This window comes from Dendropsophus ebraccatus, chromosome 1 (genome assembly GCF_027789765.1).
Source record: "Dendropsophus ebraccatus isolate aDenEbr1 chromosome 1, aDenEbr1.pat, whole genome shotgun sequence".
NCBI classification, from domain to species: domain Eukaryota; kingdom Metazoa; phylum Chordata; class Amphibia; order Anura; family Hylidae; genus Dendropsophus; species Dendropsophus ebraccatus.
Window position 1 is genome coordinate 231,146,252 of NC_091454.1, and position 27,958 is coordinate 231,174,209.

Sequence of the window (27,958 nt, forward strand, 5' to 3'; positions counted from 1 at the left end):
GCAGACCCCATCACCCGCAGACCCCCTCACCCGCAGACCCCCTCACCAGCAGACCCCCTCACCCACAGACCCCCTCACCCGCAGACCCCCTCACCCGCAGACCCCCTCACCCGCAGACCCCATCACCCGCAGACCCCCTCACCCGCAGACCCCGTCACCCGCAGAGTAGGGATGAGGGCTGCTTCTATATATCAGATGGGAAGCCTATGAAGCAATACTAGGGGGCACATACTTATGGCTCTGTATTATATACATGGTGATCGGGTGCTGAGGGCCTGAAACGTCTTCATCAGCAGCGAACAAATCTCTCCTGGGACTGAATGTGATTATAAAACCTTCTCCAGGAGTCACATGATCACCCCGGGAAACCGCGCTCTCTCATCATCCGTAGAGCGAAAGCATTTACTATACCGATCCCACAGCAACAATACACCACCCACACACCGTATACTACAGCGTATACTACTGCTGGCCCCCTGGACATCACTGATATATAATGACATGTGGTCACAGCCCCGCCCCCTGGATGACCTCACTGACATATAATGACATGTGGTCACAGCCCCGCCCCCTGGATGACCTCACTGATATATAATGACATGTGGTCACAGCCCCGCCCCCTGGATGACCTCACTGACATATAATGACATGTGGTCACAGCCCTGCCCCCTGGATGACCTCACTGATATATAATGACATGTGGTCACGGCCACGCCCCCTGGATGACATCACTGATATAATATAATGTTTTTAGATCACTATCACTTACACACTGTATATCATCACTATATAGAGCCGTATACTCCTATCATATACACACACTGTATATCATCACTATAAAGAGCCGTATACTCCTACCATATACACACTGTATATCGTCACTATATAGAGCCGTATACTCCTACCATATACACACACTGTATATCATCACTATATATAGCTGTATACTCCTACCATATACACACTGTATATAATCACTATATAGAGCCGTATACTCCTACCATATACACACTGTATACCATCACTATATAGAGCCGTATACTCCTACCATATACACACTGTATACCATCACTATATAGAGCCGTATACTCCTATCATATACACACTGTATACCATCACTATATAGAGCCGTATACTCCTACCATATACACACACTGTATACCATCACTATATAGAGCCGTATACTCCTATCATATACACACACTGTATACCATCACTATATAAAGCCGTATACTCCTACCATATACACACACTGTATATCATCACTATGTAGAGCCGTATAGTCGCAGTACGTATGATCTGGACATGATTCGGTCATACACAGGTATCATCTTTAGATTTCCCTCCCTCCATCTCCCGTTATCCGTATACATTGGGTATTGGTCGGAGGCCTCATGTAGTCGGTGTCCTCCTGCCCCGGGCACGTACTCCTCTCCGCTGTGTGCTCTAAGTATTGTGTGTCAGTGGTAAGTATACGTCTACATGGTCACCATCACATGCAGGTCACTAGTTCTCACCGTCTTCCAGGGGGACGTAGATGTTGAGGTACAGGCAGTCTTCGCTCTGGTTTTGTACATATCCCGCCACCACGTCCATGTTCTCGGTGAACCATAAAGGCAGCATGATCCCAGGTAACATCCCATGGAGGTTTTGTGGACAGACAGGAGCAAAGTTTGTGGCGTTCCTTATCTCGGTCCATGAGGCCGGAGCCTCGGGAGGCTGAAATCTCCGTTCTCCTATAGGAGGGGTGGCGTAAGGAATCCCCAGATACTGGACAACTGGTCCTAAGATCTCATTGTTTAGATCCTTCTTGACTCCCCGTAGTTTCCCGTAGTTGGTGTTCACTACAGGATATTTCTCGTCTACTTTCTGCCCCGCTGCAGGACACGCGGCCAGGAGCCACAGCATCAGTGGTGCTCGAAGATCTGGCGCCATGAGGGAAAACGCAGCAAGATTATAGAAATCCTACAATCTTCTAGGAGAAAAACCTTGCGGATACTGATGCCGAAAGAAAAAAAAAACGGAAAGTAGAGGTGAGATTTACATCAAATCGAGTAAAACGTGAGAAAAAAGTAAATCCAAAGGATTGTGGTCATGAAGCCGCTGTCAGTGTGACAGGAGGAGGGGGCTGGGCCACAACGTTAGAAGATCCATGGTGGACATATCGGGGCGCCACTCTTGTCCCAGCTTCTCCGGGGGGGAAAAAACTTCACCTCTCTAGAAAATCCAGGCGACTGTAGACCAAGCAGACAGAAGGGCAGAAGACATCTGAGGCCATGGCTCTGTTACGTTCCATCTCTGACCCGGGCGCAGGGCATGGAGCTACCACCACATCTCCTCAGGGACGACATCGAAGAACCTGGAACGAGACCAGAGAGAAGGACAAATCAATAAAGGAAAGAGGCGCTTTACTCCCGTCACCTAGATGTGGGGTGATCCTTGTACCTCTGCATTAGGTAAATCTGGTTCACGATGAGGAAACATCTCCTGGAGCGGAGAAGAACATTCCCGTAATGACAGTGATGAACGTTGTCTCTATCGGCCGCCCCTAGCTAGTGCGCTCTCATTGCCCCCCCCCCCCCCTATATTTCCTTTTCAGGCCGCTTTCCCTGATCATAATGAACAGGATCATTTATTTAATTAAACCGTTCCTTCTGTTTATAGTTTGGAATCCGACAATTATAGTAAGAAACGTATAATTAGAGAATGTGAGGGAGACTGAGGGGGACAGGGAAGCAGGAGCCGAGGTTGCCTAGTAATCTGGGGGAGGATGAAGCTGTATACAGGAGATTAGGGGCTGGGAGGGACGTATATAGTCAGCTCATCAGTTCAGCTGCTTGTCGACCTGAAGAAACGAATCACATCTGTGGGGGGGGGGGGGCATCATCTCTGACCAATGGAGAATAGCTGCTCCGTCCGTGTCATCATCCCGCCCGCTATTATCATTACTATGGCAGCGTGTTACACCAATCACCTCAAGATGCCCCATGCTGGGCGCTGAGAAGATTCCTTCCTACTGATTGTTACTCGGATTGGAATAATGTTTTAATGATCTGATCATTATGAGATCTCTGGAAATTTCAGTGATGAGAATAATAGGGGAACATTCATGTAATGGATGGAGATGGAGAGGAGACCATGTTCAATGGGCTCATCTTCCAGTCTATCCCTCCAAATGATTCTTATTACAAAGACAACGGCTTCATTTGAGAAATGGCATCGATCAGCAAGAGCGACATCCTATTACAGTGGACGTTTGCATCAAACATCATGTGACAAGTAACGCACACACGCTCATGCGGCTGACGCTTCCCTGTAAAGATACACGCTGGTCGTGGCCATACATCCCTGTTTATTTCAGTGGGCAAAGAGGAAAGAGCCACTGCCAGACACCTTCAAACCCCCCCGACCTATTTGGCTTTGGATTATGCCCCACAGAGACGTAGGGCCAGGCACGTTGTGACGTTGAGTGGTTCTGACACACGTTACACGTTATGGGTTGGGGCTTGAGCTCACTGAATTTGGTAAATTTAAAACAATCGTCTCCTTGGAAAAGAAAAGAAAGAATTGTCCCCATACACTTTAGACAAAAGTCAGGTGAACCCATGATTTCCTCTGAGAACAACGGCCTCAGGCAGTGCTTTCCGATCACTCCCGACCCCTATCTTCTGCATCAAAGTCATTTGTCGTTGGAGTCTCAGGAGAGCCCCATGGCAGGTTCAGCCGACAAAAGTATACAGTATATGGAGACTTTAGGACCCAGCTGTAATGCACCCTTACTACTATTAGAGGTGACCCTGACTCCCTCATCCAACTTCTTCTCCTTCACGTCCGTCTGACCTACCTGTTGATATGTTCACTCCCCATATATTGCCCCTTTCTTCCACTTTCTCATCATTCCCCACAGGCCCGCTCCTGCCATGAGGCAGACTGAGGCTTCTGTCTCAGGCGGCAGCTCCTGTCATCCTGCAGGGGGCGGCACAATCTTCTCTGCCACTGTCATTTTAGTGAAGTTTAACTTCACTAAAATGACAGCAGCCCCGGCCCCCTGCTTGTGAGATTAAAGGCCCTATTCGACCAACAGATCTGACGACAGATTATCTGCCAAAGATTTGAAGCCAAACCCAGGAACAGACTATAAACAGAGAACAGGTCATAAAGGAAAGACTGAGATTTCTCCTCTTTTCAAATCCACTCCTGGGTTTGGCTTCAAATCTTTGACAGATAATCTGTCGTCAGATCTGTTGGTGGAATAGGGGCTTAACACAGCGGCACATGCAGTTTATGCCCACTCATACAAGACCCGACGCTTCAGTTCACTGCTCTCTTGTCCTGTACTGTAAGCCGCCACTCACAGGATTGAGACCCCTCCCCCAGCCAGGATCAAACCCCCGGTCTGATCTTTACCTGTCTGCTGTATGGCGCTGTTGTCACTTGGCCTAGGAGAGGGGTCTTAACCCTGCGAGTGCCGGCTTACAGTTCAGGGGAAAAGAGCAGCGGACAGAGGAGTCGCGTTGTGTGAGTAGGGGGAGGGGGGGGGGGGGGGTGCTTTCTCCTCCTGTCACTGTCAGGCCTGTGTCCCAGTGTAGGTGAAGGAGAAGGAGATGAGGTTACCCTGCTGCTGCCACACGGCCTGATAAACTGTGCTGGGAAGTCTGTATGTGTGAGGCAGCTGTAGGGTTAATCTTCACAGGCCGTGCGTCCCTGTGGTGGAGGACCTGTGACCTGTGCACGGCCTGTGTGCCTCCTCCTCTTCACCCTCCCTGGGCAGCAGGATCCTCTGTCTCCCTCCATGTCTACCCCTGGCTTTTGAGTAAGAATACTTGTCCTCACTGTCTGTCTGTATTAATATCTCTATCACCTCTTTTGTTCTCTCTATCTATCTATCTTTCTATCTCCTATCTATCTATCTCCTATCTATCTATCTATCTATCTATCTATCTCCTATCTATCTCCTATCTATCTATCTCCTATCTATCTATCTATCTCCTATCTATCTATCTATCTATCTATCTATCTATCTATCTATCTTTCTATCTCCTATCTATCTATCTCCTATCTATCTATCTATCTATCTCCTATCTATCTCCTATCTATCTATCTCCTATCTATCTATCTATCTATCTATCTATCTCCTATCTATCTCCTATCTATCTATCTCCTATCTATCTATCTCCTATCTATCTATCTATCTCCTATCTATCTCCTATCTATCTATCTCCTATCTATCTATCTATCTATCTATCTATCTATCTTTCTATCTCCTATCTATCTATCTATCTATCTATCTATCTATCTATCTCCTATCTATCTATCTATCTATCTATCTATCTATCTATCTATCTCCTATCTATCTCCTATCTATCTATCTATCTATCTATCTATCTATCTATCTATCTATCTATCTATCTATCTCCTATCTATCTCCTATCTATCTATCTATCTATCTATCTATCTATCTATCTATCTATCTATCTATCTCCTATCTATCTATCTATCTATCTCCTATCTATCTATCTATCTCCTATCTATCTCCTATCTATCTATCTATCTATCTATCTATCTATCTATCTATCTATCTATCTCCTATCTATCTATCTATCTATCTATCTATCTATCTCCTATCTATCTATCTCCTATCTATCTATCTATCTATCTATCTCCTATCTATCTCCTATCTATCTCCTATCTATCTATCTATCTATCTATCTATCTATCTCCTATCTATCTATCTCCTATCTATCTATCTATCTATCTATCTCCTATCTATCTCCTATCTATCTCCTATCTATCTATCTATCTATCTATCTATCTATCTATCTATCTATCTATCTCCTATCTATCTCCTATCTATCTATCTATCTATCTATCTATCTCCTATCTATCTATCTATCTATCTATCTCCTATCTATCTATCTATCTATCTCCTATCTATCTCCTATCTATCTATCTCCTATCTATCTATCTATCTCCTATCTATCTATCTATCTATCTATCTCCTATCTATCTATCTATCTCCTATCTATCTATCTATCTATCTATCTATCTATCTATCTATCTCCTATCTATCTCCTATCTATCTATCTCCTATCTATCTATATATCTCCTATCTATCTCCTATCTATCTATCTATCTATCTATCTCCTATCTATCTATCTATCTATCTCCTATCTATCTATCTATCTATCTATCTCCTATCTATCTCCTATCTATCTATCTCCTATCTATCTATCTATCTATCTATCTCCTATCTATCTCCTATCTATCTCCTATCTATCTCCTATCTATCTATCTCCTATCTATCTATCTATCTATCTATCTCCTATCTATCTATCTATCTCCTATCTATCTATCTATCTATCTATCTATCTATCTATCTATCTATCTATCTATCTCCTATCTATCTCCTATCTATCTATCTCCTATCTATCTCCTATCTATCTATCTATCTATCTATCTATCTATCTATCTATCTATCTATCTACCTATCTATCTCCTATCTATCTATCTCCTATCTATATATCTATCTCCTATCTATCTATCTATCTATCTCCTATCTATCTCCTATCTATCTATCTATCTCCTATCTATCTATCTATCTATCTATCTATCTATCTATCTATCTACCTATCTATCTATCTATCTATCTATCTATCTATCTATCTACCTATCTATCTATCTCCTATCTATCTCCTATCTATCTATCTATCTCCTATCTATCTATCTATCTATCTATCTCCTATCTATCTCCTATCTATCTATCTATCTCCTATCTATCTATCTATCTATCTATCTATCTATCTATCTATCTATCTATCTATCTATCTACCTATCTATCTATCTATCTATCTATCTATCTATCTATCTATCTATCTCATATATATATCTATCTATCTGTCTATCATCGCCCCCAGTGTACATATATATCCACATGTGCTACTATTTACCACCCCCTCCATTAATATACTACAGTGTACATATACATCTACATGTGCTGCGATATATACCCTATACAACACTATACTGCCATATATTACACTACACTGTTAAATAGTGTGGAGCTGCCATGCTGTGCAGACTAGTTAGTAATGAAGCGCACAGCTTGTCTGGATCCAGCCCTCAGCCTCTCTGTGCTGGAACTTGTAGTACAACAATTTCAGCTTAAAAATTATGCCTGGTTCTTTTTTTTTTTCTTTTTTTTTATTTAAATTTTATTTTGCCAACTCTTACTTTACAGCAATGTTATTATAAATAAAAATATACATTCTGATCCCTCTAATCTCCCCCCCCCCTCTTCCAGGTAAGGGTATCTCAATATTTGTAATAATATTCTTCATACTTATTGTATACTTTAACCATTTCCTCCCATGCCTTTACCTCGGGGGCTTCTACTGCCAACCAGTTTTTAACTATAAGCAATCTAGCTACAAATAATCTTTTATGTAGACATGTTTTTTCCCTTCTGCCTGTACCCTCCAGTTCCAACTCTGCTCCCAAAATAGTCACCCATGGGTTCCAGGGAGTCTCAATCTTTAATTCTGTGTTAACTTTTACCATTATCCCTTGTAATACAACAATTTCAGCTTAAAAATTATGCCTGCTTTTTTATAAAGTAAGAGTCTTATGAGGTTCTGCAGCAGCTGAGGTGTGTTTACTGATAGCTGCGGTATTCATAAGGGAATAGTTGACAAACAATTGATTCTATGATTTTTTTTTGGGGGGGGGGGGGCGCCATTTTAATTTTCGCCTCAGGCAGCACAAAAGCTAGAAACGGCCCTGATTCCCCATGACCCCGGTGTCTACAGATTTGAACATTAAGGCCAACGCTGTTTCTCTCTCGACAACATGATGTATGTTCATGTAAACGGCCCCATCCATGCAACATATCCACTGCACCAGCTTGGCCCTCTGGATTGGCTCATAGCCCTCTGGTTATGTGATTTAGCAAAATCAGCTTGGAATCCAATCGATTAAAACTCTACAGTAATCTGCCCACCCTGCTCAGAAGATTGTCTCCTAAAGAACTTACCTTATTGTCTACCACCATTTTACACCCTTCAGATTTTGTCCCTATTCCATGCGATGGGTGGAGTCCTCTCAGCTGAGGCGGGACTGGTTCTTCTAGGAGGGATCTCCATCCTGTGGTTCTCCATTGGTTGTGAAGCTACAGACATGATGGAAGTCATTGTCTTATAACATCTGGAGAGCAACAGGTTGGAAATGATTGCACGAGGTTATAAGATGTCTCCGGAAGAGAACGGGGCCGTCAACGTCTCAATCTAAGCAGGTTCTTGTTTTTAAGGTTATGGGCAAATTGTACAACAAGAAGTGATTGTCTGGGATTTGAGCGATACATAGTGACAACAAAGATTTAGATATCGGAGGACTTGGAAGAAACTGCTCTGTGGATGACCTCCCACATTCTATTGCTGATCCATAGATTATTACATGATCAATATGCAGCAACTGGTATTGAAGAGAAATGGTTCAACATCCTGTGTGAATGAGAGGAATGTGGATGTGATGGACGTGGGACGGAGGGAGATGGTGGTGCCTGCAGCCGTAGTGCATGACATGTATGAACACCGGTAATGCTGCTGGAACCTGCGCTGATAAACGCATGAGAAGAAAGATGGCCCCCAACCACCAGTGTCATATAACCACAGCCCGATGGATCAGAGGCCACCACTATGGGGATCTATCAGAGGTCCCACCTGTGGTTCTGGGCGGCTCAGCTCCCTATTCTTCAGCCTCCTAATCAATAGATTCAATGTCCATTAATGAAATAAATCCAAGACTTCACAAGATGAAAACATTGACTGATCCAATAATTGATCTGAGTGCAGAAGGGATGGAGGGAAGATGGAACACGGGGGGAGGGGAGGATGGAAGAAAGACAGAACAATGGTGGGAGATCAACAATATAAGCACTATACATGAAACAACGGCTCCGCTAGATCTGTATCCCTATGACAACACTTCCTACATTAACACAGAACACATTGTCTAAAGACCCTATTCCACGGAATGATTATCGGCCGTATTTGGCCAATATCGTCCGTTACGGACGATAATCGTCCCGTGAAATAGAAGGCAACGATCAGCCGACATTGTTCATGTCGGCTGATCATTGCGTTGTTTGTCTTTCAAACATGTTGAAAGACAAACGACTCATACATCAACGATCTGCTGCCGTCGCTCCGTGGAATATGAGGCAGCAAACCGCTGCTGTATGCTCTGGGCTGCCCGGACGATCTAGCGATCACCCGGGCAGCCCCCCCCCCGCGGCCCCTACCGCACTCACCCGCTCACTGCTGCTGCCTGGAACAGCAGCGGCAGCAAAAGGGGAACGAGGAGCAAGCGAGCGCTGACATGTCGGGCCGTGGAATAGGGCCTAAAATCCAAACCACCATCCACGTCAGTGATCACATATATACACGTGTTCATACAAGCTCACACATGACACACATTTACACACATACACACATCGATGTTCGCACATATACACAAATTAATATTCACATGTATATACTTCAAAGTTTTCTTACTATATATCCAATAAGGATGTGATACAGTAAAAGAAGAGACGTTCCTATTTGGTGCAGAAACCTTTGTTTGCAGTTACAGAGGTCGGACGTTTCCTGGGGGTCTTCACTAGGTTTGCCGACCCTGCAGCAGGGATTGTGCCCCCTCCTCCATACACATCTTCTCCACAGCTTTCAGGGCTGTCGCTGGGGTCAGGGGTGGAGACTGGCGGCTGCTCCAGGTCCATGAAATGCTTCTTACCGAGCCGCTCCTTAGTTGTCCCGGCTGTGTGTCTCCTCCTTAGTTGTCCCGGCTGTGTCTCCTCCTTAGTTGTCCCGGCTGTGTTTTTCCTTCTTAGTTGTCCCGGATGTGTGTCTCCTCCTTAGTTGTCCCAGCTGTGTCTCCTCCTTAGTTGTCCCAGCTGTGTCTCCTCCTTAGTTGTCCCGGCTGTGTGTCTCCTCCTTAGTTGTCCCGGCTGTGTGTTTCCTCCTTAGTTGTCCCGGCTGTGTGTCTCCTCCTTAGTTGTCCCGGCTGTGTGTTTCCTCCTTAGTTGTCCCGGCTGTGTCTCCTCCTTAGTTGTCCTGGCTGTGTGTTTCCTCCTTAGTTGTCCCGGCTGTGTGTCTCCTCCTTAGTTGTCCTGGCTGTGTGTTTCCTCCTTAGTTGTCCCGGCTGTGTGTCTCCTCCTTAGTTGTCCTGGCTGTGTGTTTCCTCCTTAGTTGTCCCGGCTGTGTGTTTCCTCCTTAGTTGTCCCAGCTGTGTCTCCTCCTTAGTTGTCCCGGCTGTGTCTCCTCCTTAGTTGTCCCGGCTGTGTGTTTCCTCCTTAGTTGTCCCGGCTGTGTGTCTCCTCCTTAGTTGTCCCGGCTGTGTGTCTCCTCCTTAGTTGTCCCGGCTGTGTGTCTCCTCCTTAGTTGTCCCAGCTGTGTTTCCTCCTTAGTTGTCCCAGCTGTGTCTCCTCCTTAGTTGTCCCGGCTGTGTCTCCTCCTTAGTTGTCCCGGCTGTGTGTTTCCTCCTTAGTTGTCCCGGCTGTGTGTCTCCTCCTTAGTTGTCCCGGCTGTGTGTTTCCTCCTTAGTTGTCCCGGCTGTGTGTTTCCTCCTTAGTTGTCCCGGCTGTGTGTCTCCTCCTTAGTTGTCCTGGCTGTGTGTTTCCTCCTTAGTTGTCCCGGCTGTGTGTTTCCTCCTTAGTTGTCCCGGCTGTGTGTCTCCTCCTTAGTTGTCCCGGTTGGGGGTTTCCTCCTTAGTTGTCCCGGCTGTGTGTTTCCTCCTTAGTTGTCCTGGCTGTGTGTTTCCTCCTTAGTTGTCCCGGCTGTGTGTCTCCTCCTTAGTTGTCCTGGCTGTGTGTTTCCTCCTTAGTTGTCCCGGCTGTGTGTTTCCTCCTTAGTTGTCCCGGCTGTGTGTCTCCTCCTTAGTTGTCCCGGTTGGGGGTTTCCTCCTTAGTTGTCCCGGCTGTGTGTTTCCTCCTTAGTTGTCCCGGCTGTGTGTCTCCTCCTTAGTTGTCCCGGCTGTGTCTCCTCCTTAGTTGTCCCGGCTGTGTCTCCTCCTTAGTTGTCCCGGCTGTCGGTTTCCTCCTTAGTTGTCCCAGCTGTGTCTCCTCCTTAGTTGTCCCGGCTGTGTCTCCTCCTTAGTTGTCCCGGCTGTGTCTCCTCCTTAGTTGTCCCGGCTGTGTGTTTCCTCCTTAGTTGTCCCGGCTGTGTGTCTCCTCCTTAGTTGTCCCGGCTGTGTGTCTCCTCCTTAGTTGTCCCGGCTGTGTGTCTCCTCCTTAGTTGTCCCGGCTGTGTGTCTCCTCCTTAGTTGTCCCAGCTGTGTTTCCTCCTTAGTTGTCCCAGCTGTGTCTCCTCCTTAGTTGTCCCGGCTGTGTCTCCTCCTTAGTTGTCCCGGCTGGGGGTCTCCTCCTTAGTTGTCCCGGCTGGGGGTCTCCTCCTTAGTTGTCCCGGCTGGGGGTCTCCTCCTTAGTTGTCCCGGCTGTGTGTCTCCTCCTTAGTTGTCCCGGCTGTGTGTCTCCTCCTTAGTTGTCCCGGCTGTGTGTCTCCTCCTTAGTTGTCCCGGCTGTGTGTCTCCTCCTTAGTTGTCCCGGCTGTGTGTTTCCTCCTTAGTTGTCCCGGCTGTGAGCAGTCACACTATGGAGTATATACTGTAAGAGCGGTCACACTATGGGGTGTATATACTGTAAGAGCGGTCACACTGTGGTGTATATACTGTAAGAGCGGTCACACTATGGTGTATATACTGTAAGAGCGGTCACACTATGGGGTATATACTGTAAGAGCGGTCACACTATGGGGTATATACTGTAAGAGCGGTCACACTATGGTGTATATACTGTAAGAGCGGTCACACTATGGAGTATATACTGTAAGAGCGGTCACACTATGGTGTATATACTTTAAGAGCGGTCACACTATGGGGTATATACTGTAAGAGCGGTCACACTATGTGTATATACTGTAAGAGCGGTCACACTATGGGGTATATACTGTAGGAGCGGTCACACTATGGAGTATATACTGTAAGAGCGGTCACACTATGGTATATATACTGTAAGAGCGGTCACACTATGGGGTATATACTGTAAGAGCGGTCACACTATGGTGTATATACTGTAAGAGCGGTCACACTATGGGGTATATACTGTAAGAGCGGTCACACTATGGAGTGTATATACTGTAAGAGCGGTCACACTATGGTGTATATACTGTAAGAGCGGTCACACTATGGTGTATATACTGTAAGAGCGGTCACACTATGGAGTATATACTGTAAGAGCGGTCACACTATGGTGTATACTGTAAGAGCAGTCACACTATGGAGTATATACTGTAAGAGCGGTCACACTATGGAGTATATACTGTAAGAGCGGTCACACTATGGTGTATACTGTAAGAGCAGTCACACTATGGAGTATATACTGTAAGAGCGGTCACACTATGGAGTATATACTGTAAGAGCGGTCACATTATGGGGTATATACTGTAAGAGCGGTCACACTATGGTGTATATACTGTAAGAGCGGTCACACTATGGTGTATATACTGTAGGAGCGGTCACACTATGGGGTATATACTGTAAGAGCGGTCACACTATGGGGTATATACTGTAAGAGCGGTCACACTATGGGGTGTATATACTGTAAGAGCGGTCACACTATGGTGTATATACTGTAAGAGCGGTCACACTATGGCGTATATACTGTAAGAGGGGTCACACTATGGGGTATATACTGTAAGAGCGGTCACACTATGGTGTATATACTGTAAGAGCGGTCACACTATGGTGTATATACTGTAAGAGCGGTCACACTATGGGGTATATACTGTAAGAGCGGTCACACTATGGGGTATATACTGTAAGAGCGGTCACACTATGGGGTATATACTGTAAGAGCGGTCACACTATGGGGTATATACTGTAGGAGCGGTCACACTATGGGGTATATACTGTAAGAGCGGTCACACTATGGCGTATATACTGTAAGAGGGGTAACACTATGGGGTATATACTGTAAGAGCGGTCACACTATGGTGTATATACTGTAAGAGCGGTCACACTATGGTGTATATACTGTAAGAGCGGTCACACTATGGAGTATATACTGTAAGAGCGGTCACACTATGGGGTATATACTGTAGGAGCGGTCACACTATGGGGTATATACTGTAAGAGCGGTCACACTATGGGGTATATACTGTAAGAGCGGTCACACTATGGGGTATATACTGTAAGAGCGGTCACACTATGGGGTATATACTGTAAGAGCGGTCACACTATGGTGTATATACTGTAAGAGCGGTCACACTATGGTGTATATACTGTAAGAGCGGTCACACTATGGTGTATATACTGTAGGAGCGGTCACACTATGGTATATATACTTTAAGAGCGGTCACACTATGGGGTATATACTGTAAGAGCGGTCACACTATGGGGTATATACTGTAAGAGCGGTCACACTATGGGGTATATACTGTAAGAGCGGTCACACTATAGGGTATATACTGTAAGAGCGGTCACACTATGGGGTCTATACTGTAAGAGCGGTCACACTATGGTGTATATACTGTAAGAGCGGTCACACTATGGTGTATATACTGTATATACTGTAAGAGCGGTCACACTATGGAGTCTATACTGTAAGAGCGGTCACACTATGGGGTATATACTGTAAGAGCGGTCACACTATGGGGTATATACTGTAAGAGCGGTCACACTATGGGGTATATATACTGTAAGAGCGGTCACACTATGGGGTATATACTGTAAGAGCGGTCACACTATGGCGTATATACTGTAAGAGCGGTCACACTATGGCGTATATACTGTAAGAGCGGTCACACTATGGGGTATATACTTTAAGAGCGGTCACACTATGGGGTATATACTGTAAGAGCGGTCACACTATGGGGTATATACTGTAAGAGCGGTCACACTATGGGGTATATACAGTAAGAGCGGTCACACTATGGTGTATATACTGTAAGAGCGGTCACACTATGGGGTATATACTGTAAGAGCGGTCACACTATGGGGTATATACTGTAAGAGCGGTCACACTATGTGGTATATACTGTAAGAGCGGTCACACTATGGTGTATATACTGTAAGAGCGGTCACACTATGGGGTATATACTGTAAGAGCGGTCACACTATGGAGTATATACTGTAAGAGGGGTCACACTATGGGGTATATACTGTAAGAGGGGTCACACTATGGGGTATATACAGTAAGAGCGGTCACACTATGGTATATACTGTAAGAGCGGTCACACTATGGGGTATATACTGTAAGAGCGGTCACACTATGGTGTATATACTGTAAGAGCGGTCACACTATGGGGTATATACTGTAAGAGCGGTCACACTATGGGGTATATACTGTAAGAGCGGTCACACTATGGGGTGTATATACTGTAAGAGCGGTCACACTATGGTGTATATACTGTAAGAGCGGTCACACTATGGGGTATATACTGTAAGAGCGGTCACACTATGGGGTATATACTGTAAGAGCGGTCACACTATAGGGTATATACTGTAAGAGCGGTCACACTATGGTGTATATACTGTAAGAGCGGTCACACTATGGTGTATATACTGTAAGAGCGGTCACACTATGGTGTATATACTGTAAGAGCGGTCACACTATGGGGTATATACTGTAAGAGCGGTCACACTATGGGGTGTATACTGTAAGAGCGGTCACACTATGGGGTGTATATACTGTAAGAGCGGTCACACTATGGGGTATATACTGTAAGAGCGGTCACACTATGGGGTATATACTGTAAGAGCGGTCACACTATGGTATATACTGTAAGAGCAGTCACACTATGGAGTATATACTGTAAGAGCGGTCACACTATGGGGTATATACTGTAAGAGCGGTCACACTATGGTATATATACTGTAAGAGCGGTCACACTATGGGGTATATACTGTAAGAGCGGTCACACTATGGGGTATATACTGTAAGAGCGGTCACACTATGGTGTATATACTGTAAGAGCGGTCACACTATGGTATATACTGTAAGAGCGGTCACACTATGGGGTATATACTGTAAGAGCGGTCACACTATGGTGTATATACTGTAAGAGCGGTCACACTATGGGGTATATACTGTAGGAGCGGTCACACTATGGTGTATATACTGTAAGAGCAGTCACACTATGGGGTATATACTGTAAGAGCGGTCACACTATGGTATATACTGTAAGAGCGGTCACACTATAGGGTATATACTGTAAGAGCGGTCACACTATAGGGTATATACTGTAAGAGCGGTCACACTATGGGGTATATACAGTAAGAGCGGTCACACTATGGGGTATATACTGTAAGAGCGGTCACACTATGGGGTATATACAGTAAGAGCGGTCACACTATGTGTATATACTGTAAGAGCGGTCACACTATGGGGTATATACTGTAGGAGCGGTCACACTATGGTGTATATACTGTAAGAGCGGTCACACTATGGGGTATATACTGTAGGAGCGGTCACACTATGGTGTATATACTGTAAGAGCGGTCACACTATGGTGTATATACTGTAAGAGCGGTCACACTATGGTGTATATACTGTAAGAGCGGTCACACTGTGGGGTATATACTGTAAGAGCGGTCACACTATGGGGTATATACTGTAAGAGCGGTCACACTATGGTGTATATACTGTAGGAGCGGTCACACTATGGGATATATACTGTAAGAGCGGTGACACTATGGAGTATATACTGTAAGAGCGGTCACACTATGGTGTATATACTGTAAGAGCGGTCACACTATGGGGTGTATATACTGTAAGAGCGGTCACACTATGGGGTGTATATACTGTAAGAGCGGTCACACTATGGGGTGTATATACTGTAAGAGCGGTCACACTATGGTGTATATACTGTAAGAGCGGTCACACTATGGTGTATATACTGTAAGAGCGGTCACACTATGGGGTATATACTGTAAGAGCGGTCACACTATGGGGTATATACTGTAAGAGCGGTCACACTATGGGGTATATACTGTAAGAGCGGTCACACTATGTTGTATATACTGTAAGAGCGGTCACACTATGGTGTATATACTGTAAGAGCGGTCACACTATGGGGTATATACTGTAAGAGCGGTCACACTATGGGGTATATACTTTAAGAGCGGTCACACTATGGGGTATATACTGTAAGAGCGGTCACACTATGGGGTGTATATACTGTAAGAGCGGTCACACTATGTTGTATATACTGTAAGAGCGGTCACACTATGGTGTATATACTGTAAGAGCGGTTACACTATGGTGTATATAATGTAATAGCGGTCACACTATGGGGTGTATATACTGTAAGAGCGGTCACACTACGGTGTATATACTGTAAGAGCGGTCACACTATGGAGTATATACTGTAAGAGCGGTCACACTATGGGGTATATACTGTAAGAGCGGTCACACTATGGGGTATATACTGTAAGAGCGGTCACACTATGGGGTATATACTGTAAGAGCGGTCACACTATGGGGTATATACTGTAAGAGCGGTCACACTATGGCGTATATACTGTAAGAGCGGTCACACTATGGGGTATATACTGTAAGAGCGGTCACACTATGGTGTATATACTGTAAGAGCGGTCACACTATAGTGTATATACTGTAAGAGCGGTCACACTATGGGGTATATACTGTAAGAGCGGTCACACTGTGGGGTATATACTGTAAGAGCGGTCACACTATGGGGTATATACTGTAAGAGCGGTCACACTATGGTATATACTGTAAGAGCGGTCACACTGTGGTGTATATACTGTAAGAGCGGTCACACTATGGTGTATATACTGTAAGAGCGGTCACACTATGGGTTATATACTGTAAGAGCGGTCACACTATGGTGTATATACTTTAAGAGCGGTCACACTATGGGGTGTATATACTGTAAGAGCGGTCACACTATGGGGTATATACTGTAAGAGCGGTCACACTATGGAGTATATACTGTAAGAGCGGTCACACTATGGTGTATATACTGTAAGAGCGGTCACACTATGGAGTATATACTGTAAGAGCGGTCACACTATGGTGTATATACTGTAAGAGCGGTCACACTATGGGGTATATACTGTAAGAGCGGTCACACTATGGAGTCTCTACTGTAAGAGCGGTCACACTATGGGGTATATACTGTAAGAGCGGTCACACTATGGGGTATATACTGTAAGAGCGGTCACACTATGGTGTATATACTGTAAGAGCGGTCACACTATAGGGTATATACTGTAAGAGCGGTCACACTATGGGGTATATACTGTAAGAGCGGTCACACTATGGGGTATATACTGTAAGAGAGGTCACACTATGGTGTATATACTTTAAGAGCGGTCACACTATGGGGTATATACTGTAAGAGCGGTCACACTATGGTGTATATACTGTAAGAGCGGTCACACTATGGGGTATATACTGTAAGAGCGGTCACACTATGTGTATATACTGTAAGAGCGGTCACACTATGGGGTATATACTGTAAGAGCGGTCACACTATGGGGTATATACTGTAAGAGCGGTCACACTATGGGGTATATACTGTAAGAGCGGTCACACTATGGGGTATATACTGTAAGAGCGGTCACACTATGGGGTATATACTGTAAGAGCGGTCACACTATGGTGTATATACTGTAAGAGCGGTCACACTATGGGGTATATACTGTAAGAGCGGTCACACTATGGGGTATATACTGTAAGAGCGGTCACACTATGGTGTATATACTGTAAGAGCGGTCACACTATGGGGTATATACTGTAAGAGCGGTCACACTATGGGGTATATACAGTAAGAGCGGTCACACTATGGTGTATATACTGTAAGAGCGGTCACACTATGGTGTATATACTGTAAGAGCCGTCACACTATGGTGTATATACTGTAAGAGCCGTCACACTATGGGGTATATACAGTAAGAGCGGTCACACTATGGTGTATATACTGTAAGAGCGGTCACACTATGGGGTATATACTGTAAGAGCGGTCACACTATGGTGTATATACTGTAAGAGCGGTCACACTATGGAGTATATACTGTAAGAGCGGTCACACTATGGGGTATATACTTTAAGAGCGGTCACACTATGGGGTATATACTGTAAGAGCGGTCACACTATGGGGTATATACTGTAAGAGCGGTCACACTATGGGGTATATACAGTAAGAGCGGTCACACTATGGTGTATATACTGTAAGAGCGGTCACACTATGGTGTATATACTGTAAGATCGGTCACACTATGGGGTATATACTGTAAGAGCGGTCACACTATGGTGTATATACTGTAAGAGCGGTCACACTATGGAGTATATACTGTAAGAGCGGTCACACTATAGTATATACTGTAAGAGCGGTCACACTATGGGGTATATACTGTAAGAGCGGTCACACTATCGGGTATATACTGTAAGAGCGGTCACACTATGGGGTATATACTGTAAGAGCGGTCACACTATGGGGTATATACTGTAAGAGCGGTCACACTATGGGGTATATACTGTAAGAGCGGTCACACTATGGTGTATATACTGTAGGAGCGGTCACACTATGGTGTATATATACTGTAAGAGCGGTCACACTATGGTGTATACTGTAAGAGCGGTCACACTGTGGTGTATATACTGTAAGAGCGGTCACACTATGGGGTATATACTGTAAGAGCGGTCACACTATGGGGTATATACTGTAAGAGCGGTCACACTATGGCGTATATACTGTAAGATCGGTCACACTATGGTATATATACTGTAAGAGCGGTCACACTATGGGGTATATACTGTAAGAGCGGTCACACTATGGTGTATATACTGTAAGAGCGGTCACACTATGGGGTATATACTGTAAGAGCGGTCACACTATGGGGTATATACTGTAAGAGCGGTCACACTATGGGGTATATACTGTAAGAGCGGTCACACTATGGGGTATATACAGTAAGAGCGGTCACACTATGGGGTATATACTGTAAGAGCGGTCACACTATGGGGTATATACTGTAAGAGCGGTCACACTATAGTATATACTGTAAGAGCGGTCACACTATGGGGTATATACTGTAAGAGCGGTCACACTATGGAGTATATACTGTAAGAGCGGTCACACTATGGTGTATATACTGTAAGAGCGGTCACACTATGGTGTATATACTGTAAGAGCGGTCACACTGTGGTGTATATACTGTAAGAGCGGTCACACTATGGTGTATATACTGTAAGAGCGGTCACACTATGGTGTATATACTGTAAGAGCGGTCACACTATGGGGTATATACTGTAAGAGCGGTCACACTATGGTGTATATACTGTAAGAGCGGTCACACTATGGGGTATATACTGTAAGAGCGGTCACACTATGGGGTATATAATGTAAGAGCGGTCACACTATGGGGTATATACTGTAAGAGCGGTCACACTATGGGGTATATACTGTAAGAGCGGTCACACTATGGTGTATATACTGTAAGAGCGGTCACACTATGGAGTCTCTACTGTAAGAGCGGTCACACTATGGGGTATATACTGTAAGAGCGGTCACACTATGGGGTATATACTGTAAGAGCGGTCACACTATGGGGTATATACAGTAAGAGCGGTCACACTATGGTGTATATACTGTAAGAGCGGTCACACTATGGCGTATATACTGTAAGAGCGGTCACACTATGGTGTATATACTGTAAGAGCGGTCACACTATGGAGTATATACTGTAAGAGCGGTCACACTGTGGTGTATATACTGTAAGAGCGGTCACACTATGGGGTATATACTGTAAGAGCGGTCACACTATGGGGTATATACTGTAAGAGCGGTCACACTATGGGGTATATACTGTAAGAGCGGTCACACTATGGAGTATATACTGTAGGAGCGGTCACACTATGGGGTATATACTGTAAGAGCGGTCACACTATAGGGTATATACTGTAAGAGCGGTCACACTATGGTGTATATACTGTAAGAGCGGTCACACTATGGGGTATATACTGTAAGAGCGGTCACACTATGGTGTATATACTGTAAGAGCGGTCACACTATGGTGTATATACTGTAGGAGCGGTCACACTATAGGGTATATACTGTAAGAGCGGTCACACTATAGGGTATATACTGTAAGAGCGGTCACACTATGGTGTATATACTGTAAGAGCGGTCACACTATGGGGTATATACTGTAAGAGCGGTCACACTATGGGGTATATACTGTAAGAGCGGTCACACTATGGTGTATATACTGTAAGAGCGGTCACACTATGGGGTATATACTGTAAGAGCGGTCACACTATGGGGTATATACTGTAAGAGCGGTCACACTATGGGGTATATACTGTAAGAGCGGTCACACTATGGTGTATATACTGTAAGAGCGGTCACACTATGGGGTATATACTGTAAGAGCGGTCACACTATAGGGTATATACTGTAAGAGCGGTCACACTATGGTGTATATACTGTAAGAGCGGTCACACTATGGGGTATATACTGTAAGAGCGGTCACACTATGGGGTATATACTGTAAGAGCGGTCACACTATGGTGTATATACTGTAAGAGCGGTCACACTATGGGGTATATACTGTAAGAGCGGTCACACTATGGTGTATATACTGTAAGAGCGGTCACACTATGGGGTATATACTGTAAGAGCGGTCACACTATGGTATATACTGTAAGAGCGGTCACACTATGTGTATATACTGTAAGAGCGGTCACACTATGGTGTATATATACTGTAAGAGCGGTCACACTATGGGGTATATACTGTAAGAGCGGTCACACTATGGTGTATATACTGTAAGAGCGGTCACACTATGGGGTATATACTGTAAGAGCGGTCACACTATGGTGTATATACTGTAAGAGCGGTCACACTATGGGGTATATACTGTAAGAGCGGTCACACTATGGGGTATATACTGTAAGAGCGGTCACACTATAGGGTATATACTGTAAGAGCGGTCACACTATAGGGTATATACTGTAAGAGCGGTCACACTATGGTGTATATACTGTAAGAGCGGTCACACTATGGGGTATATACTGTAAGAGCGGTCACACTATGGGGTATATACTGTAAGAGCGGTCACACTATGGTGTATATACTGTAAGAGCGGTCACACTATGGGGTATATACTGTAAGAGCGGTCACACTATGGTGTATATACTGTAAGAGCGGTCACACTATGGGGTATATACTGTAAGAGCGGTCACACTATGGTATATACTGTAAGAGCGGTCACACTATGTGTATATACTGTAAGAGCGGTCACACTATGGTGTATATATACTGTAAGAGCGGTCACACTATGGGGTATATACTGTAAGAGCGGTCACACTATGGTGTATATACTGTAAGAGCGGTCACACTATGGGGTATATACTGTAAGAGCGGTCACACTATGGTGTATATACTGTAAGAGCGGTCACACTATGGGGTATATACTGTAAGAGCGGTCACACTATGGTGTATATACTGTAAGAGCGGTCACACTATGGGGTATATACTGTAAGAGCGGTCACACTATGGGGTATATACTGTAAGAGCGGTCACACTATGGGGTATATACTGTAAGAGCGGTCACACTATGGGGTATATATACTGTAAGAGCGGTCACACTATAGTGTATATACTGTAAGAGCGGTCACACTATGGTGTATATACTGTAAGAGCGGTCACACTATGGGGTATATACTGTAAGAGCGGTCACACTATGGGGTATATACTGTAAGAGCGGTCACACTATGGGGTATATACTGTAAGAGCGGTCACACTATGGGGTATATATACTGTAAGAGCGGTCACACTATGGGGTATATACTGTAAGAGCGGTCACACTATGGTGTATATACTGTAGGAGCGGTCACACTATGGTGTATATACTGTAAGAGCGGTCACACTATGGTATATACTGTAAAAGCGGTCACACTATGGGGTATATACTGTAAGAGCGGTCACACTATGGGGTATATACTGTAAGAGCGGTCACACTATGGTGTATATACTGTAAGAGCGGTCACACTATGGAGTCTCTACTGTAAGAGCGGTCACACTATGGTGTATATACTGTAAGAGCGGTCACACTATGGGGTATATACTGTAAGAGCGGTCACACTATGGGGTATATACTGTAAGAGCGGTCACACTATGGAGTATATACTGTAAGAGCGGTCACACTATGGGGTATATACTGTAAGAGCGGTCACACTATGAGGTATATACTGTAAGAGCGGTCACACTATGGTGTATATACTGTAAGAGCGGTCACACTATGGAGTCTCTACTGTAAGAGCGGTCACACTATGGGGTATATACTGTAAGAGCGGTCACACTATAGGGTATATACTGTAAGAGCGGTCACACTATGGTGTATATACTGTAAGAGAGGTCACACTATGGTGTATATACTGTAAGAGCGGTCACACTATGGGGTATATACTGTAAGAGCGGTCACACTATGGTGTATATACTGTAAGAGCGGTCACACTATGGAGTCTCTACTGTAAGAGCGGTCACACTATGGTGTATATACTGTAAGAGCGGTCACACTATGGTGTATATACTGTAAGAGCGGTCACACTGTGGTGTATATACTGTAAGAGCGGTCACACTATGGGGTATATACTGTAAGAGCGGTCACACTATGGAGTATATACTGTAAGAGCGGTCACACTATGGTGTATATACTGTAAGAGCGGTCACACTATGGGGTATATACTGTAAGAGCGGTCACACTATGGAGTCTATACTGTAGGAGCGGTCACACTATGGTGTATATACTGTAAGAGGGGTCACACTATGGTGTATATACTGTAAGAGCGGTCACACTATGGTGTATATACTGTAAGAGCGGTCACACTATGGTGTATATACTGTAAGAGCGGTCACACTATGGGGTATATACTGTAAGAGCAGTCACACTATGGTGTATATACTGTAAGAGCGGTCACACTATGGTGTATATACTGTAAGAGCGGTCACACTATCGGGTATATACTGTAAGAGCGGTCACACTATGGGGTATATACTGTAAGAGCGGTCACACTATCGGGTATATACTGTAAGAGCGGTCACACTATGGGGTATATACTGTAAGAGCGGTCACACTATGGTATATACTGTAAGAGCGGTCACACTATGGCGTCTATACTGTAAGAGCGGTCACACTATGGGGTATATACTGTAAGAGCGGTCACACTATGTGTATATACTGTGAGAGCGGTCACACTATGGGGTATATATACTGTAAGAGCAGTCACACTATGGGGTATATACTGTAAGAGCGGTCACACTATGTGTATATACTGTGAGAGCGGTCACACTATGGGGTATATACTGTAAGAGCGGTCACACTATGGGGTATATACTGTAAGAGCGGTCACACTATGGTGTATATACTGTAAGAGCGGTCACACTATGGAGTATATACTGTAAGAGCGGTCACACTATGGAGTATATACTGTAAGAGCGGTCACACTATGGTGTATATACTGTAAGAGCGGTCACACTATGGTGTATATACTGTAAGAGCGGTCACACTATGGGGTATACACTGTGAGAGCGGTCACACTATGGGGTATATACTGTAAGAGCGGTCACACTATGGGGTATATACTGTAAGAGCGGTCACACTATGGTGTATATACTGTAAGAGCGGTCACACTATGGGGTATATACTGTAAGAGCGGTCACACTATGTGGTATATACTGTAAAAGCGGTCACACTATGTGGTATATACTGTAAGAGCGGTCACACTATGGGGTATATACTGTAAGAGCGGTCACACTATAGTGTATATACTGTAAGAGCGGTCACACTATGGTGTATATACTGTAAGAGCGGTCACACTATGGTATATATACTGTAAGAGCGGTCACACTATGGGGTATATACTGTAAGAGCGGTCACACTATGGTGTATATACTGTAAGAGCGGTCACACTATGGTATATATACTGTAAGAGCGGTCACACTATGGGGTATATACTGTAAGAGCGGTCACACTATGGGGTATATACTGTAAGAGCGGTCACACTATGGGGTATATACTGTAAGAGCGGTCACACTATGGAGTCTCTACTGTAAGAGCGGTCACACTATGGTATACATACTGTAAGAGCGGTCACACTATGGGGTATATACTGTAAGAGCGGTCACACTATGGAGTATATACTGTAATAGCGGTCACACTATGGGGTATATACTGTAAGAGCGGTCACACTATGGTGTATATACTGTAAGAGCGGTCACACTATGGGGTATATACTGTAAGAGCGGTCACACTATGGGGTATATACTGTAAGAGCGGTCACACTATGGGGTATATACTGTAAGAGCGGTCACACTATGGTGTATATACTGTAAGAGCGGTCACACTATGGAGTCTCTACTGTAAGAGCGGTCACACTATGGGGTATATACTGTAAGAGCGGTCACACTATGGGGTATATACTGTAAGAGCGGTCACACTATGGTATATATACTGTAAGAGCGGTCACACTATGGGGTATATACTGTAAGAGCGGTCACACTATGGTGTATATACTGTAAGAGCGGTCACACTATGGGGTATATACTGTAAGAGCGGTCACACTATGGGGTATATACTGTAAGAGCGGTCACACTATGGGGTATATACTGTAAGAGCGGTCACACTATGGTGTATATACTGTAAGAGCGGTCACACTATGGAGTCTCTACTGTAAGAGCGGTCACACTATGGTATACATACTGTAAGAGCGGTCACACTATGGTGTATATACTGTAAGAGCGGTCACACTATGGGGTGTATATACTGTAAGAGCGGTCACACTATGGTGTATATACTGTAAGAGCGGTCACACTATGGGGTATATACTGTAAGAGCGGTCACACTATGGGGTATATACTGTAAGAGCGGTCACACTATGGGGTATATACTGTAAGAGCGGTCACACTATGGGGTATATACTGTAAGAGCGGTCACACTATGGAGTCTCTACTGTAAGAGCGGTCACACTATGGTATACATACTGTAAGAGCGGTCACACTATGGTGTATATACTGTAAGAGCGGTCACACTATGGGGTGTATATACTGTAAGAGCGGTCACACTATGGTGTATATACTGTAAGAGCGGTCACACTATGGGGTATATACTGTAAGAGCGGTCACACTATGGGGTATATACTGTAAGAGCAGTCACACTATGGGGTATATACTGTAAGAGCGGTCACACTATGGTGTATATACTGTAAGAGCGGTCACACTATTGAGTCTCTACTGTAAGAGCGGTCACACTATGGGGTATATACTGTAAGAGCGGTCACACTATGAGGTATATACTGTAAGAGCGGTCACACTATGGTGTATATACTGTAAGAGCGGTCACACTATGGAGTCTCTACTGTAAGAGCGGTCACACTATGGGGTATATACTGTAAGAGCGGTCACACTATGGGGTATGTACTGTAAGAGCGGTCACACTATGGTATATATACTGTAAGAGCGGTCACACTATGGGGTATATACTGTAAGAGCGGTCACACTATGGTGTATATACTGTAAGAGCGGTCACACTATGGGGTATATACTGTAAGAGCGGTCACACTATGAGGTATATACTGTAAGAGCGGTCACACTATGGTGTATATACTGTAAGAGCGGTCACACTATGGAGTCTCTACTGTAAGAGCGGTCACACTATGGTGTATATACTGTAAGGGCGGTCACACTATGGGGTATATACTGTAAGAGCGTTCACACTATGGGGTATATACAGTAAGAGCGGTCACACTATGGGGTATATACTGTAAGAGCGGTCACACTATGGGGTATATACTGTAAGAGCGGTCACACTATGGAGTCTCTACTGTAAGAGCGGTCACACTATGGGGTATATACTGTAAGAGCGGTCACACTATGGGGTATATACTGTAAGAGCGGTCACACTATGGGGTATATACTGTAAGAGCGGTTACACTGTGGGGTATATACTGTAAGAGCGGTCACACTATGGGGTATATACTGTAAGAGCGGTCACACTATGGGGTATATACTGTAAGAGCGGTCACACTATGGGGTATATACTGTAAGAGCGGTCACATTATGGTGTATATACTGTAAGAGCGGTCACACTATGGGGTGTATATACTGTAAGAGCGGTCACACTATGGGGTATATACTGTAAGAGCGGTCACACTATGGGGTATATACTGTAAGAGCGGTCACACTATGGTGTATATACTGTAAGAGCGGTCACACTATGGTGTATATACTGTAGGAGCGGTCACACTATGGAGTCTCTACTGTAAGAGCGGTCACACTATGGGGTATATACTGTAAGAGCGGTCACACTATGGTGTATATACTGTAAGAGCGGTCACACTATGGGGTATATACTGTAAGAGCGGTCACACTATGGGGTATATACTGTAAGAGCGGTCACACTATGGGGTATATACTGTAAGAGCGGTCACACTATGGGGTATATACTGTAAGAGCGGTCACACTATGGTGTATATACTGTAAGAGCGGTCACACTATGGGGTATATACTGTAAGAGCGGTCACACTATGGTGTATATACTGTAAGAGCGGTCACACTATGGGGTATATACTGTAGGAGTGGTCACACTATGGGGTATATACTGTAAGAGCGGTCACACTATGGAGTATATACTGTAAGAGCGGTCACACTATGGGGTATATACTGTAAGAGCGGTCACACTATGGGGTGTATATACTGTAAGAGCGGTCACACTATGGTGTATATACTGTAGGAGCGGTCACACTATGGTGTATATACTGTAAGAGCGGTCACACTATGGGGTATATACTGTAAGAGCGGTCACACTATGGGGTATATACTGTAAGAGCGGTCACACTGTGGGGTATATACTGTAAGAGCGGTCACACTATGGGGTATATACTGTAAGAGCGGTCACACTATGGAGTCTCTACTGTAAGAGCGGTCACACTATGGTGTATATACTGTAAGAGCGGTCACACTATGGGGTATATACTGTAAGAGCGGTCACACTATGGGGTATATACTGTAAGAGCGGTCACACTATGGGGTATATACTGTAAGAGCGGTCACACTATGGGGTATATACTGTAAGAGCGGTCACACTATGGGGTATATACTGTAGGAGCGGTCACACTATGGTATATACTGTAAGAGCGGTCACACTATGGTGTATATACTGTAAGAGCGGTCACACTATGGGGTATATACTGTAAGAGCGGTCACACTATAGGGTATATACTGTAAGAGCGGTCACACTATGGGGTATATACTGTAAGAGCGGTCACACTATGGGGTATATACTGTAGGAGCGGTCACACTATGGTATATACTGTAAGAGCGGTCACACTATGGTGTATATACTGTAAGAGCGGTCACACTATGGGGTATATACTGTAAGAGCGGTCACACTATGGGGTATATACTGTAAGAGCGGTCACACTATGGGGTATATACTGTAGGAGCGGTCACACTATGGTGTATATACTGTAAGAGCGGTCACACTATGGGGTATATACTGTAAGAGCGGTCACACTATGGGGTATATACTGTAAGAGCGGTCACACTATGGGGTATATACTGTAAGAGGGGTCACACTATGGGGTATATACTGTAAGAGCGGTCACACTATGGGGTATATACAGTAAGAGCGGTCACACTATAGTGTATATACTGTAAGAGCGGTCACACTATGGGGTATATACTGTAAGAGCGGTCACACTATGGGGTATATACTGTAAGAGCGGTCACACTATGGTGTATATACTGTAAGAGCGGTCACACTATGGTGTATATACTGTAAGAGCGGTCACACTATGGTGTATATACTGTAAGAGCGGTCACACTATGGGGTATATACTGTAAGAGGGGTCACACTATGGGGTATATACTGTAGGAGCAGTCAC

At 44.6% G+C, this 27,958-nt stretch overlaps 1 protein-coding gene across 1 annotated transcript in view; it reads right to left on the reverse strand.

Annotated features, from left to right (window-relative positions):
• NLGN2 (neuroligin 2) overlaps window positions 1–27,958 on the reverse strand; it is a 149,755-nt gene that overhangs the window by 90,194 nt on the left and 31,603 nt on the right. The window contains exon 2 of the mRNA XM_069950185.1: window positions 1,518–2,359. Coding sequence (XP_069806286.1) covers window positions 1,518–1,935 — 418 coding nt within the window. The 5' untranslated portion in view covers window positions 1,936–2,359. The remainder of the gene's footprint in view (window positions 1–1,517; window positions 2,360–27,958) is intronic.